The 15,434-nt window shown below is 45.7% G+C and overlaps 1 protein-coding gene across 3 annotated transcripts in view; it reads right to left on the bottom strand.

Annotated features, from left to right (window-relative positions):
* Positions 1-200: 200 nt before the first annotated feature.
* LOC136632692 (galactoside alpha-(1,2)-fucosyltransferase 2-like) overlaps positions 201-15,434 on the bottom strand; it is a 90,550-nt gene continuing 75,316 nt past the window's right edge. For all 3 annotated transcript variants that reach the window (XM_066607744.1, XM_066607743.1, XM_066607742.1), the window contains exon 2: positions 201-6,689. In XM_066607744.1, the coding sequence (XP_066463841.1) occupies positions 5,536-6,624 (1,089 nt within the window). In that variant the 5' untranslated portion in view covers positions 6,625-6,689 and the 3' untranslated portion in view covers positions 201-5,535. The remainder of the gene's footprint in view (positions 6,690-15,434) is intronic.

Raw genomic sequence — 15,434 nt, 5'->3', positions numbered from 1 at the left:
GGTAGTTAGAAAAGGGCAGTGGCCATCTAGGCCGCCTAAAAACGGGGCCCTGAACTGGCAGAATGGAGGGATGACTGAGAAGATCAACTAAAGGTAATATACCCCCCCCCCCCCCCCCCCCCCTCTTCGCTTTGGTTCCGAGACAGAATTTTGTCCTGAAAGGATTCCAAGAAACCCATTAAGAAATACACGTACACTGATTCATGGAAAAAGACATTTATTACATAACATACAACATATATTCTTCAAAGGCACATTTTGTAATGACTTTATTTGAACCTCATGAAAACAGTCCTGAGTTGTTACCTGGGTTTGCTATGTCATATCATTGTTACACATTCACTAATTGTACATATAAACCATCTGACATTAAATGGTAGAAGCATTTAAAATACATGTATCCAGATATACAGTAATATTAAGAGGGCCCTAACTTCAATAGCTCATATCGTTCCATGCATGGTAGTTTGCATAAAAGGCGACTGACAGAGGGTACAGTTGAACCTTGGCCTTGGAGCCTTAGGTACAGTGGTGTAGCTACAGGGATCACAGCACTCCTAGATATGACCAGCCACATTTCCATGAAGCGACTTGTGACGTTACTACACAAGTAGCAGTTCCACTTTTCTTCAGACAACTCTTTTAGCATATGTTATGCTGTAGTCACAAATGCATTGCAGCCTCAGTCGCTTATATTGGCCCTAGCAGTAATAGTGACCCCCCCTATATTGTGGCCCGAGTAGTAATAGTGACCCCCATAGTAGCCCCAATAGTAATCGGCTCCCCCATTACAGTCCCAGTAGTAATAGGGTCCCTCATTGCTGCTCCAGTAGTATTAGGGTCTACCATTGCTGATATGCTCTTCAGATGCAGGGAGAGGTTTAGCAGTGCAGATTACAAAAGGAGTGATTGGGATGGCCATGGGCCCCCATGGAGTCTCGGGCCCAGGGCGGTCGTCCCAATTGCCCCTATTATAATCCCCCTTTAGTCCCCACTCTACTCACCCTTGTAGTGGTGTCCGGACAGCCTGTACTGAGGAAATAAGTGTGCACGTCGGCATAACAATGCAGATCCCATGACCAGAGCTGGCTCATGTGATCCATGTTGTTATGCTGCCACAAGTCCTAGACGCTCATTACAGGACCCGCTACAGCAGTGAGTAGAGCGTGGACCTAGACCCTCTGTCGGAGCCCCTGACAATCACTCACTGGGCCCTAAGGGCTCCACGGAGCACACTTTGGGAAACTCTGCCCTAAGGCCACTTGAGTAGTGGATGAAATCACAGAGCTCTCAGACAACACCTGTATCTTAACATGGAGTTTATTTACATACTTGAATACAAGTGTTCTTTAAAGGATATATAGAAACGTGACACTTGTGTTGACATTTTGATCCTTCTGGATCTTACGCAACTTGTTGCAAAAAGTCTCCAAAACTGTTGTGAAAACTGTACTTCTAGTGCTCAGAGAGGACAGCAGCCTTACGGGACTAATGCCCCTTCATAGCACTCCCTAGTAATACCTGGGTGCAGCCCACTTACGTCCACTAAGGCCACTTCACACATGGCAGGTTTATCTCAGATCCATACCGAGATTCCACAACGAATTAAAAAACTAAACCTTATGCACATGCAGCTGTAAAAAACCTGCAAGGAATTTAAACCCCTTAGTGACGGCCCTATAGTGTTTTTACGTCCTGCTGTTGCAGGACGTGTATGGAGGGAGATCGCACCGCGATCTCCCTCCATACAGCGCGAGCATCCACTGTTTATTACAGCTGACACCCGCTGGCAATAGCATTACGTCATACTGCAGGAGCGATCAAAGCATCGCTGGTTGTGGTCCTCTAGGAGGACTAAAAGAAAGTGTAACAATAACAAAAAGGTTTTACGAATTATTAAAAAAAAAAAGTAATAAAAGTAAAAATAAAAACCCTTTTGCCATATTTGCAATAAAAAAATCAAAGTAATAAACCAAAACTACGCGTTTGATATCACTGCGTTCATAAAAGTCTGATCTATCAGAGTAATGTATTATTTACCCCGCACGGTGAACGTGGTTCGAAAAAAAAAAAAAAAGAACGCCATAAAAGGCACTTTTTTGGTCATTCTATCACCGAGAAAAAATGTAATAAAAAGCGATCAAAAAGTCAATTGTATGCAAAAATGGTACCAACGGAAACGTCAGGATGTACCGCACAAAATGAGACCTCACATAACTATGTCAACAGAAAAATAAAAAAGTTATTGTGCGCAGAAAATGGACGCAGAAAATAATTTCAAAAAATTAAATATCTTAAAAAAAATAAAAGTAGTACAGCAAAAAAAATAACTATATAAGTTTGGTATCGTAGTAATCGTACTGACCCATAGAATAAAGTTATCGGGTTATTTTTTTGCAGTTTGTGCGCCATAGAAACAGGACGCACCGAAAATTGGTGGAATGTCGGGTTTTTTTTCTCCATTTCTCTCCACTTAGAATTTTTTTAAAAGTTTTTCAGTACATTATATGGTACATTAAATAGCACCATTGAAAAACACAACTCGTCCCGCAAAAAAGAAGCCCTCATACAGCAACATCGATGGATAAGTAAAGAAGCTACGATTTTTTAAAACGAAAATAGAAAAAAGCAAAAAAGCTCCGTCACTAAGGGGTTAAAGAGACTTTCATTATCTTTCTGCAGCTCTCACTGAGAGCACAACAAGGTAATGCCTGCCACACTGATTACAGTGATATATCTGCAGTGTAGATCTGTGCAGGTGTTTTGGAGAAACTTGCATTATATTAGTATAAGCCAGACACATATTCATGAGCTGCAGCTTAGCCACACCCACCCCACCCTCCAGCCAATGACTGACAGCTCTTTATGCACAGTGATGGGCAGACAGCAGTCAATCACTGGCTGGAGGGTGGGTGTAGCTAGCCTGCAACTGATGAATATCCAGGAGTACTGTAAGTAGTCCTCTATGCATGTGCTGCTACTCATAAAAGGCAAGTTTCTCCAAAACTACTGCATTGATACACACAGCAGACATATCACTGTAATCCGTGTGACTGTCACTACATTATGCTGCCCTCAGAGAGGGGTGCAAAAAGATGGTCCACCATGGCACTGCTCTAAATTGCATGTGTTGTGATATGATATGGCTTCTTAATATACAATATATAGGGTACATTTTTACAGACCACATGCCCTTTCACTGGCATTTGAACCTTTCATACAAGACGAAATATGTCGTCCCTGAATCCCACACCAAAATCCGCACTGCTAACTGTGGATATTGATGGGAATCGCTGACAGGATTCTGCGATTTTCAATTCTGTGCCAAAATCTGCAAGTTAGCAGTGCACATTTTGGGGCAGAATATTCTGCAGAAGCGCATATTCCACAATGCTGCTGCAGAATATTCCATCTTGTGTGAAAAGTCTCTTAGGCTGCTACCTAGGAAACTATAAGCGGTTGTGTGACACTTTGTATTATCTTGATCTCGTCACTGTTTTTGATTTTTTTTTTTTTTTAGGCAAAATTAGTTAAACAATGTAAACTTTGTAAACTTCGACTAGGCATTTTAAAAATGTGCTGCATTTATCTCAGTGGCTTATCCTGGATGATAAATTTGAGTACTCTTTTAGGGCTTACTTAAGCATTTTCATGGCCGGACGATATATGCTTTCATCTAACCAGTTTCCCCCTTCCCTCCCCTTCACCAGCTCTCTGCTTCTCTCCTCCCCGCCGAGTGGTTTGCAATGGGAGTGGGTGAGATGGGGGCGCAGCTAAGCTCACGCCCCTTGTCCATAGCCAGCAATGGGAGTGGGCGGGACATAGTGGAGCTTAGCTCTGCCCCCACCACGCCCCCTCCCATTGCAAATGCCGAAGTGGCGGAAAGAAGCAGAGAGTCAGTGGGGGAGAGGGAAGGGGGGACTGCTCAGATGGAAGCATATATCGGCCGACCGTGAAAATGCTGGCCAATATATGCTCATTAAAATAAGCCCTTAGGCTGGTGACATAGAAGTGTATTTCGGCCACATTTATGCGCCCCATGCTTTATGTGTAGATTCCTATGATGCTGAGAGTTCAGTTCAGGAGACCTGCAGTCAAGCCGGGACACCTGTCCACATTACGAATGCATAAATGCAGCCAGAATCCGCTCGTATGTCACCGACAAAAGTTTATACCACCTATTGGTTGGCTTACTTTATACTCAAATGTTAGTGCAATTTTTCACAGGTTGTTGCATTTAAGCCACATTCACTTTCTTAATAAGCCGTATCCCTTTCCCATCAAACCATATCCCTTAATTAAGCGATGTGCATCATAAATAGGTATAAAAAGTGATCCAAAATTATGTGCCAAAAATACCCCAAATATTAGCCTCTTGACAAGGTCTAGATGCAATGACATCACTAAATCTGCCCCCGAATGCATATAAAATAAACGAGGAGAAGCATAAGGCCACGTTCACATGTATTGGACGGGCTGTGAATTTTGGTAGAAATTCTGCATTGAAAATCTGCAGCAAAGCAAAGGGGTCATGCAATTGACTCAAATCATCTTCTTCAAATTATGGCATTATACAGACTTGGACACTTTTTAGACCGACTTCTATCAAAAGGTGGTAATTAGAGATGAGCGAGCATACTCGCTAAGGGCAATTGCTCGATCGAGCATTGCCCTTAGCGAGTACCTGCCCGCTCGAGAGTAAAGGTTCGGCTGCCGGCGCGGGTGACAGGTGAGTTGCGGCAGTAAGCAGGGGGTAGCGGGGGAGAGAGAGATCTCCCCTCCGTTCCTCCCCACCGCTCCCTGCCCGCCGCCGGCATCCAAACCTTTTCTCTCGAGTGGGCAGGTACTCGCTAAGGGCAATGCTCGCTCAAGCAATTGCCCTTAGTGAGTATGCTCGCTCATCACTAGTGGTAATGTTTATATGCATATTTCTTGTGTCTGCCATTGTTCTACTATGTGTCCTGAATTACATCAGTCAATCACTGTGGTACATATCCGAATAGCATTGCAAGTTATAGAAATGCAACAGTAGTATGTTAAAAGGATAGTACAGGATTAGAAAGACTTGTTTTTTTTCTTCCTTTAAAAAAACAATGCCACACCTGTCTACAGATTGTGTTTGGGATTACAACTCAGGGCACGTCATTTCAACAGTTGCAATACCACAAACACCCATGGACAGGTGAGGTGTTGTTCTAGTAGAAAAAAAAGTTTTGTTTTTCCAATCCCATACAACTAATTTAATACATTAAAAAATTTAAACATTTTCAGTGAGTCAATACCTGATGTTTCCTATTTACCCTTTGAATAGACTTTGCAGTAGATCTTACAAAAATATGCATGTGTTAGATTTTGACCATAGAGAATAAGGTTTTAGAGAGCTGACAAATAAAGTCCAATTCACATTAAAAAATAATTATACAAAATTTTAGCTCTGTCAATATACATATTGATGTATATATTGTTTAGCATCTCTTCTCCTGAATAAATATGTTACCAAGTCTATGAGTGAATGTGATATAGGCAGTTTTGGCTTTAATTCCAGTTTTTCCAGGGCTTTAGTGGAGATAGATCAGCTGGAATCCCTATCCACTCTGGTAGGAATGCAGCATCGTAATGGAAAAGTTTTAAGAATTCCGATTCAGGAAGTGTAAAGTTAGTGAGGTAAATGGTTTCTCCTCCGACTAGGTAACTCGCCCAGAACCCAAATGTCCCAATAGTCATGATTGTGTGGTTACAACTAACCAGAAGTGCAAAATCCTTGCCTGGAGTAGACTCATTGCCATCGCCAGAGAAGAAGACATCTCCCTTTGAATTGTCTAGGTTCTCTTTACACCATTGCATTCCATTACTGGTCACTACAAAAACTGGCTCTTTATACTTACGTCGGAAATAATTCATGGCTTTCTCCAGGTAACCCTTGTCTGCAATCACACCCTTCCACATATTTGGCATGAGGGACACATAATCGCCTCTTCTTACATGGACCCCAATGTAGGTGACATTTTTTCGAAAACGTTTTAGGCCTTCCAAAACTCGGTTGGCCTCAGTCTTAAGATAGTCATGGATTGTAAATTCCTTAAGGATGTCCTCCCGAAGATGATGAAAAAATGTCCATGAACAAGGATAGCCTGTCAATTGAATAAAACTGCCTTCAATGTGATTATATTCCTCTGACATCCAGTCATGTATCCAGTATTCCGTAAATGGGACATGCCTTGCCAGGCTGTTATGTAAAACGGGAAGCGATATTTTAAATATTGGTGCTAAGTAGTTATGCATTTCTTGAAGTATAAAAGCCTTACGCCCATTTGCTTTGGCCAAGGCATATAATGTAGCATATTGACCCATGTGATTTCCCAGCCTACCATTTGGTTTTACAGTCCATATTCTAGAATGTCTGCATATAACAGCTAATGAATTGCTATCAGTGTCTGCTACATCCTTTTCTATGTTAGAAAATTTTCTGTCTGTTTCTGGGCATATTAAGGATATAGGCACATCAGCATAAAATGTCAAAAATTGGGTGTGTAGCTGTAATCTGTATAATACAACGAAGGCAAAGAGTGACACAAACATACAGGCCATGAAAAAGAGTTTCTTCTTATTTTTGGATAACTCCATCTTTGTCTGGCGTTTTCCCTGAATTTCGGATGGTAAGATTGATTCATTGATAAATAATCTAATACCTGTTGAAAAGCAAAAACACCACATTATTTTTACGTTATACACAGAATTCAAGCAGAAAAACATCTCTCCTCATTAATATTAGCATATATGGGCTTCACAGTAGTTAGCATTATTATTCATTGCAGCACTAGGGTCCTGGGTTCAAATCCAACCTAGGATTTTGAATCTAATCCCCGTATTTTTGTAGGTTTTCTCCCACATTCCACAAACATAATAAAATTGTCCTTAATGTGTGATAGACAGAGAAATTAGATCATGAACTCTATTGGAGGCAGGGAGAGATAGTAATTAGAGATGAGCTAGCACGCTTGTTTAAGGCTGATGCTCGGGCGAGCATCGGTCTTTTCGAGTAATTGATTACTCGTCTGAGCACCATGCGTGGAGGTGGCGGGGGGAGAGATCTGTAGGATTCACTTTTATAAGGAGAAGGAAGATATTTTGAAGAAAATTAGGGAAAAAGGGCCTATTAAATTTAAAGGCACTTCACTTACTATCCTTTCTGACATAGTCAGAAGGACTGTACAGCTCTGTGCTTGCAGCCTTGAAGGAAAGGGAGATAGCAGATAGCTGACAGTCAGGAAGAATGGCAAATAGGTTGTGTTTAGGGGCTCGGGAGACCTTCCCAAGTTTTTGTTAACACTTGAACTTCCTATGGTTTTGCTTCCAGATTAGCCAAAGCCATCAGCCCCACCCCCTTTGCCATCCAGGGAAAAATAGCACGCTATTAGATCAGAGACTAGGCGGAATGCTAGAGGAGCCTTGTCCCTGGGTCTCTTATGGGTCCCAGATGGGGGCTGGTTTGAAAGCCTGCACACCTGGCTAACTTCCTCGCCCTCAACAACGACGCTAATCCTGCTGCCGAGTTGAAAATGTTTAAATTTCTATGATTGCTGCATAATTACTGTACATTTATTTATCTAGTAGATGCACTATGCTTCATACCAGATACTTTACCTGGCTTAGTTGTTTTATTGACTTCCCTGGGTCTACTAACAATACTGGAGGCCCTGGGGTGATCCACACCTTATGGTGCCATTTATCTGTGTATGTTTTCATGTTCTTCAGAAGTCTAATAGTTACAACATACCCTCTAAAGGGTTAACTTTCAAATGCCAGGGTTGAGATGGAGCTGGGGGTCTGGATGTCGTCTCTTCTTCCTCCCAACCTAGGGATTGCAACATTTGCTGTTGCCAAGACATCAGTCGGCTTGGAGTTTTAGTTTGGGATTGCCCTCAAGTTTTAGTTACTTCTTGGGTTCTAAGTTTCTCCTTCCTTAACTTCTCCTTTTCTTACTCATTGTCTCTTCCCCCTCTTTCATTTATCTCCTTCTTCCTTGCCCTTGGTGTTCCTATAGGACAGGCCTGTCAACCTTTTTAGTCCATTCTTCAACTGAGATGTCATGACGTCCCTGACCTTTTGCACTTATAATGCTAGAGGGCTCAGTAAACGAGAAAAAAACATAGCAAATTCTATATAAATTTCATAGGAAGAAAATTATGATTTTACAGGAGACTCACTTTGTGGCTTCTGGAACCTCTCGATGTAATAACAAATACTACTCGACCTGGTATCATGCCCTCCACCCAAAACATAAGGTATGTAGAGTATTAATAGCCTTTCACAAGTCATTTAATCCTATACTTCCAGCACCACAGATATATAAGGACAGGAGGTATGTTTCCCTGCAAATCCTGATTTCTGGTTCTTCATAAACAATTGGTAATCTCTATTTTCCAAATCAGGAACAGACTTTTGGATCCAGAGTTCTCCAGGTGTTGGCTGAGTTGGGTGGGGATTTTAACGTGGCACTTGACCCTTATATGGACACTTCCATGGGCCGTTCATCCGTCTCACGATCTGCAAACCACAGACTGACGAAGGCCATGCCAAGTTTACAGTTAGTCGACTTATGGCGAAAACTACAACCTAACACTAAAGACTAAAGTTTTCACTCTTCTGCACACAACTCATATGGTAGGTTGGATTATCTTTTTGTCCCACATAGTCTCTTTGATGGAGACCTGGGATGTTCTTTGGACGTCTTCCTATCGTTTGACCACACCCCAGTTTACGGATCTTTGGGCTTCAGAAGCTCAAACCATAAGACCCCTAATTGACGTATTAATGATAATTTATTAAAAGATGCAGCATGTATGTCGGAAATTACTATTAATAAATTTTGTTGTAGACCAGCAATCCAATCCCACATCAGCACCAATTCAATGGGAGACTTTAAAATGAACTCTCAGTAGGGGTGTATTCATCTCACATGGCACAAAACTAAAAAAAGATAAAATTCATAAGCTTTCCCAATTACTACAGACTTTGGGCACAAGGGAGACCGCTAATAAAACACGTAGTAACATAGTATGTTAGGCTGTTCATCCAGTTCAGCCTGTTTCCGCCCCCCTTGTTCATCCAGAGGAAGGCCAAAAAATTGCAATGAGGCAAAAGCCAATTTACCCCTTATTTTTCTCGGAAAAAAATTCCTTCCCAACTCTGATGCCTTGAAGATTTCATCCCTTTGACATGAAGTTTTATCACTCCTGGATCAAAAATCTCTGTGTCTCAGAGATAAAATGTGAGCAGGATATTATGAGTATGGTGATAAGTGCGGCAGATGGCTGGCCTGAGCGCTACACCTCCGCTTGTCTCCCTCTTAGGCCTCCTGTCCACAACACTCGCATCAGAAGACCTGCGTGCCAGTGTGGAACATATGTCCTGTAAAATGACTATTGTATGCTGATTACAGGAACTTAATTTTAAAATAGTATCACAGTGGTGTAGGACCCCAGAAAAACTTCACAAAAGTTTCTACACCAACATAGAATGGGGTTCTTTACTGCAAGAGCTGTGAGACTATGGAATTCTCTGCCCAAGGATGTGGTGATGGTGAACTCAATAAAAAGCGATACAATATTACATGTTATAGTCACTGATTATTTCAGAAGAGTTGTAGATCTAGGGATTATTATGATTGCCAGATTGAAGTCAGGAAGAAAGTTTTTTACCCTAAAATGAGGATAATTTGTCTTCTACCTCATGAGATTTTTAAACTTCCTTTGAATCAACATTGGTGTTTAATAGCCTGAACTGGATGGATATATGTCTTTTTTCAACCTAGTGTGATTGTGTGATTGTTCTCTGTAGGAGAAACCAAGTAATCTTGTAGATAGGATACCTTTTAATCGCTACAAAAATATATATATAGCGAACTTTCGGATCTTCTATGGACCCTTCCTCAGGCTTAATGAAACTGATTTGGATGGGATAGAATATATATATATATATATATATATATATATATATATATATATATATATACACACATATATACATACAAATGCAAAGACGACACTCCTCTTGACCTAAATACAAATGCTTACACACAGAAATTTGAGACTGATTTGCAATTAAAACAATACCAGACAAGATGAGTAGAGGGGTATTTACTGAGAACAACACGGTACCAAACCTTTTTTTCTAGCCTTAAGCTGGCTTCACGCGGCGCCCCCCAGAGACCCCAATACTTACCTCCGGATCCGGAGTCTTCCATCCCGCATGATGCTTCGGCGCGCATGCGCCACAGCGTCATGTGACGCGCCGGCCGCGTCATATGACACCCCCACAGTGTCACATGACGCGCCGGCCGTGTCATATGACACGGCTGGCGGTGGGCGGGGAAGCGTTATCACGCTATCTTCCGCTGTGCTACAGCGGAAGATAGCGTGACGGACGGGCTTCCATTGACTGCAATGGAAGCCATCCGCGCGTACACCCGCGGCAAATAGAGCATGCCGCGGGTGAGGACGGGTGATTTCACGGTGCGGAATTCCGCGATGGAATTCCGCACCGTGAGCATTGAGATATTAGGTTCAATAGAACCTAATAGCTGCGGGCAACGTGGCGGAAATCAGTCCGTGGGAAGGAGCCCTTACATAGTATGTAAAATATGGATCAGCATTTCTACGGTTAGGTGCAATTCACCAATATCTAATCATCATACAATTGATTTTAAAGTTGCAGTTAACCTGTTGCATTTTTGATACACCTTCAGTCTTTGCTCATGCCCACGCTATGAGTAAAGACTAGAGATGAGCGAACGTACTCGTCCGAGCTTGATACTCGTTCGAGTATTAGCGTGTTCGAGATGCTCGTTACTAGAGGCGAGCACCACGCGATGTTCGAGTTACTTTCACTTTCATCTCTGAGACGTTAGCGTGCTTTTCTGGCCAATAGAAAGACAGGGAAGGCATTACAACTTCCCCCTGCGACGTTCAAGCCCTATACCACCCCCCTGCAGTGAGTGGCTGGCGAGATCAGGTGTCACCCGAGTATATAAATCGGCCCCTCCCGCGGCTCGCCACAGATGCATTCTGACAGAGATCAGGGAAAGTGCTGCTAATGTCGGAGCTGCTATAGAGAGAGTGTTAGGATTGATTTTAGGCTTCAAGAACCCCAACGGTCCTTCTTAGGGCCACATCTGACCGTGTGCAGTACTGTTGAGGCTGCTTTTTGCAGTGTTGCACATTTTTTTTTTGTATATCGGCCGTGCAGAGCATTGCGTCCTGCAGTAATTTTACATAGTCCAGGGCCAGTAGTGGTGGTGAGGCAGGGACAGTGAAAGACATATCCAGTCTATATAGGCAGTGGGCTTTTCCAAAAAAATTTGGGAAAAAAAATCTATTTGGGCTGCCTGTGACCGTCCTGACTGTACTGCGTCTCTGCTCGGGGTAGTTGTCCTAATTCATACGCAGCCAGCTAAGTGTTACAGCAGGCTTGCGCAAAATTCTTTCCTGGCTCTGCGTTGCCTCTTACATCACCGCTGTCATCCTGTCCAGAGTGAAACAGTCTGCAGTAATTTTACATAGTCCAGGGCCAGTAGTGGTGGTGAGGCAGGGACAGTGAAAGACATATGCAGTCTATATAGGCAGTGGGCTTTTCCAAAACAATTTGGGAAAAAAATCTATTTGGGCTGCCTGTGACCATCCTGACTGTACTGCGTCTCTGCTGGGGGTAGTAGTCCTAATTCATACGCAGCCAGCTAAGTGTTACAGCAGGCTTGCGCAAAATTCTTTCCTGCCTCTGCTGTGCGTTCCGTAAGCGAAGTCAGCCTCCAACCACAGACCAATAAGCAGCACATTTAATTACAGCGTTCTGTTTCTGCACTACTGGTAATACAGCATGCTGAGGGGTAGGGGTAGGCCTAGAGGACGTGGACGCGGGCGAGGACGCGGAGGCCCGAGTCAGGGTGTGGGCACAGGCCGAGCTCCTGATCCAGGTGTATCGCAGCCGACTGCTGCGGGATTAGGAGAGAGGCAAGTTTCTGGCGTCCCCACATTCCTCTCACAATTAATGGGTCCACGCGGTAGACCTTTATTAGAAAATGAGCAGTGTGAGCAGGTCCTGTCGTGGATGGCAGAAAGTGCATCCAGCAATCTATCGACCACCCAGAATACTGCGCCGTCCACTGCTGCAACTCTTAATCCTCTGGCTGCTGCTCCTCCTTCCTCCCAGCCTCCTCACTCCATTACAATGACACATTCTGAGGAGCAGGCAGACTCCCAGGAACTGTTCTCGGGCCCCTGCCCAGAATGGGCAGCAATGGTTCCGAATCCTCTCCCACTGGAGGAGTTTGTCGTGACCGATGCCCAACCTTTGGAAAGTTCCCGGGGTCCGGGGGATGAGGCTGGGGACTTCCGGCAACTGTCTCAAGAGCTTTCAGTGGGTGAGGAGGACGATGACGATGAGACACAGTTGTCTATCACTCAGGTAGTAGTAATTGGAGTAAGTCCGAGGGAGGAGCGCACAGAGGATTCGGAGGAAGAGCAGCAGGACGATGAGGTGACTGACCCCACCTGGTTTGCTACGCCTACTGAGGACAGGTCTTCAGAGGGGGAGGCAAGTGCAGCAGCAGGGCAGGTTGGAAGAGGCAGTGCGGTGGCCAGGGGTAGAGGCAGGGCTAGACCGAATAATCCACCAACTGTTTCCCAAAGCGCCCCCTCGCGCCATGCCACCCTGCAGAGGCCGAGGTGCTCAAAGGTCTGGCAGTTTTTCATTGAGAGTGCAGACGACCGACGAACAGTGGTGTGCAACCTTTGTCGTGCCAAGATCAGCTGGGGAGCCACCACCACCAGCATGCGCAGACATATGATGGCCAAGCACCCCACAAGGTGGGACAAAGGCCGTTTACCGCCTCCGGTTTGCACCGTTGCCTCTCGCCCTGTGCCCCAACCTGCCACTGAGATACAACCCCCCTCTCAGGACACAGGCACTACCGTCTCCTGGCCTGCACCCACACCCTCACCTCCGCTGTCCTCGGCCCCATCCACCAATGTCTCTCAGCGCACCGTCCAGCCGTTGCTAGCGCAAGTGTTGGAGTGCAAGCGCAAGTACACCGCCACGCACCCGCACGCTCAAGCGTTAAACGTGCACATAGCCAAATTTATCAGCCTGGAGATGCTGCCGTATAGGGTTGTGGAAACGGAGGCTTTCAAAGGTATGATGGCGGCGGCGGCCCCGCGCTACTCAGTTCCCGGTCGCCACTACTTTTCCCGATGTGCCGTCCCAGCCCTGCACGACCACGGCTCCCGCAACATTGTACGCGCCCTCACCAACGCGGTTACTGCCAAGGTCCACTTAACAACGGACACGTGGACAAGCACAGGCGGGCAGGGCCACTATATCTCCCTGACGGCACATTGGGTGAATTTAGTGGAGGCTGGGACAGAGTCAGAGCCTGGGACCGCTCACGCCCTACCCACCCCCAGAATTGCGGGCCCCAGCCCGGTGGTGGTATCTGCGGCGGTGTATGCTTCCTCCACTAAACCACCCTCCTCCTCCTCCTCCTACGCAACCTCTGTCTCGCAATCAAGATGTGTCAGCAGCAGCACGTCGCCAGCAGTCGGTGTCACGCGGCACGGCAGCACAGCGGTGGGCAAGCGTCAGCAGGCCGTGCTGAAACTACTCAGCTTAGGAGAGAAGAGGCACATGGCCCACGAACTGCTGCAGGGTCTGACAGAGCAGGCCGACCGCTGGCTTGCGCCGCTGAGCCTCCAACCGGGCATGGTCGTGTGTGACAACGGCCGTAACCTGGTGGCGGCTCTGCAGCTCGGCAGCCTCACGCACGTGCCATGCCTGGCCCACGTCTTTAATTTGGTGGTTCAGCGCTTTCTGAAAAGCTACCCACGCTTGTCAGACCTGCTCGGAAAGGTGCGCCGGCTCTGTGCACATTTCCGCAAGTCCCACATGGACGCTGCCACCCTGCGCACCCTGCAACATCGGTTTAATCTGCCAGTGCACCGACTGCTGTGCGACGTGCCCACACGGTGGAACTCTACGCTCCACATGTTGGCCAGGCTCTATGAGCAGTGTAGAGCTATAGTGGAATACCAACTCCAACATGGGCGGCGCAGTGGGAGTCAGCCTCCTCAATTCTTTACAGAAGAGTGGGCCTGGTTGGCAGACATCTGCCAGGTCCTTGGAAACTTTGAGGAGTCTACCCAGATGGTGAGCGGCGATGCTGCAATCATTAGCGTCACCATTCCTCTGCTATGCCTCTTGAGAAGTTCCCTGCAAAGCATAAAGGCAGACGCATTGCGCTCAAAAACAGAGGCGGGGGAAGACAGTATGTCGCTGGATAGTCAGAGCACCCTCCTGTCTATATCTCAGCGCGTTGAGGAGGAGGAGGAAAATGAGGAGGAGGGGGAAGAGACAGCTTGGCCCACTGCTGAGGGTACACATGCTGCTTGCCTGTCATCCTTTCAGCGTGTATGGCCAGAGGAGGAGGAGGAGGAGGATCCTGAAAGTGATCTTCCTAGTGAGGACAGCCATGTGTTGCGTACAGGTACCCTGGCACACATGGCTGACTTCATGTTAGGATGCCTTTCTCGTGACCCTCGCGTTACACGCATTCTGGCCACTACGGATTACTGGGTGTCGAAGCTGGACACGTGGCCTGAACTCGCGCTGTATGCCCTGGAGGTGCTTGCTTGTCCTGCGGCTAGCGTCCTGTCAGAGAGGGTGTTTAGTGCGGCTGGGGGAATCATCACAGATAAGCGTACCCGCCTGTCAACCGACAGTGCCGACAGGCTAACACTCATCAAGATGAACAAAGCCTGGATTTACCTAGACTTCTCTTCTCCACCAGCGGACAGCAGCGATACCTAAGCAATACGTAGGCTGCACCCGCGGATGGAAGCATCGTTCTCTCTCACCATCCAAAACGGGGACATTTCTGCTTCATCAATCTGTGCATAATATTCCTCCTCCTCCTCCTGCTCCTCCTCCTGAAACCTCACATAATCACGCCGAACGGGCAATTTTTCTTAGGCCAACAAGGCTCAGTCATATAATTTTTGTAAACAATTTTTAGACCTTTCAATTCTCATTAAAGCGTTGAAACTTTCACCTCAACCAATTTTTATTTTAACTGGGCTGCCTCCTGGCCTAGTTACCAATTAAGCCACATTAACCAAAGCGATTAATGGGTTTCACCTGCCCTCTTGGTTGGGCATGGGCAATTTTTTTGAGGTACATTAGTACTGTTGGTACACCAATTTTTGGGGGCCCTCGCCTACAGTGTAATCAAATTAATTTTTAGCCCACCTGCATTACAGCTGATGTTACATCAGCTGTGTTGGGCACTGCAATGGGATGTATTTATGTACCGCCGGTGGGTTCCAGGGAGCCACCCATGCTGTCGGTCCACACGGAGTTGTAACTACATGTGTCCACTTCTAAAG

This window comes from Eleutherodactylus coqui, chromosome 6 (assembly GCF_035609145.1).
Source record: "Eleutherodactylus coqui strain aEleCoq1 chromosome 6, aEleCoq1.hap1, whole genome shotgun sequence".
NCBI classification, from domain to species: domain Eukaryota; kingdom Metazoa; phylum Chordata; class Amphibia; order Anura; family Eleutherodactylidae; genus Eleutherodactylus; species Eleutherodactylus coqui.
Note: the sequence above shows the minus strand (reverse complement) of the source record. Positions and strands in the feature narration are given on the sequence as shown.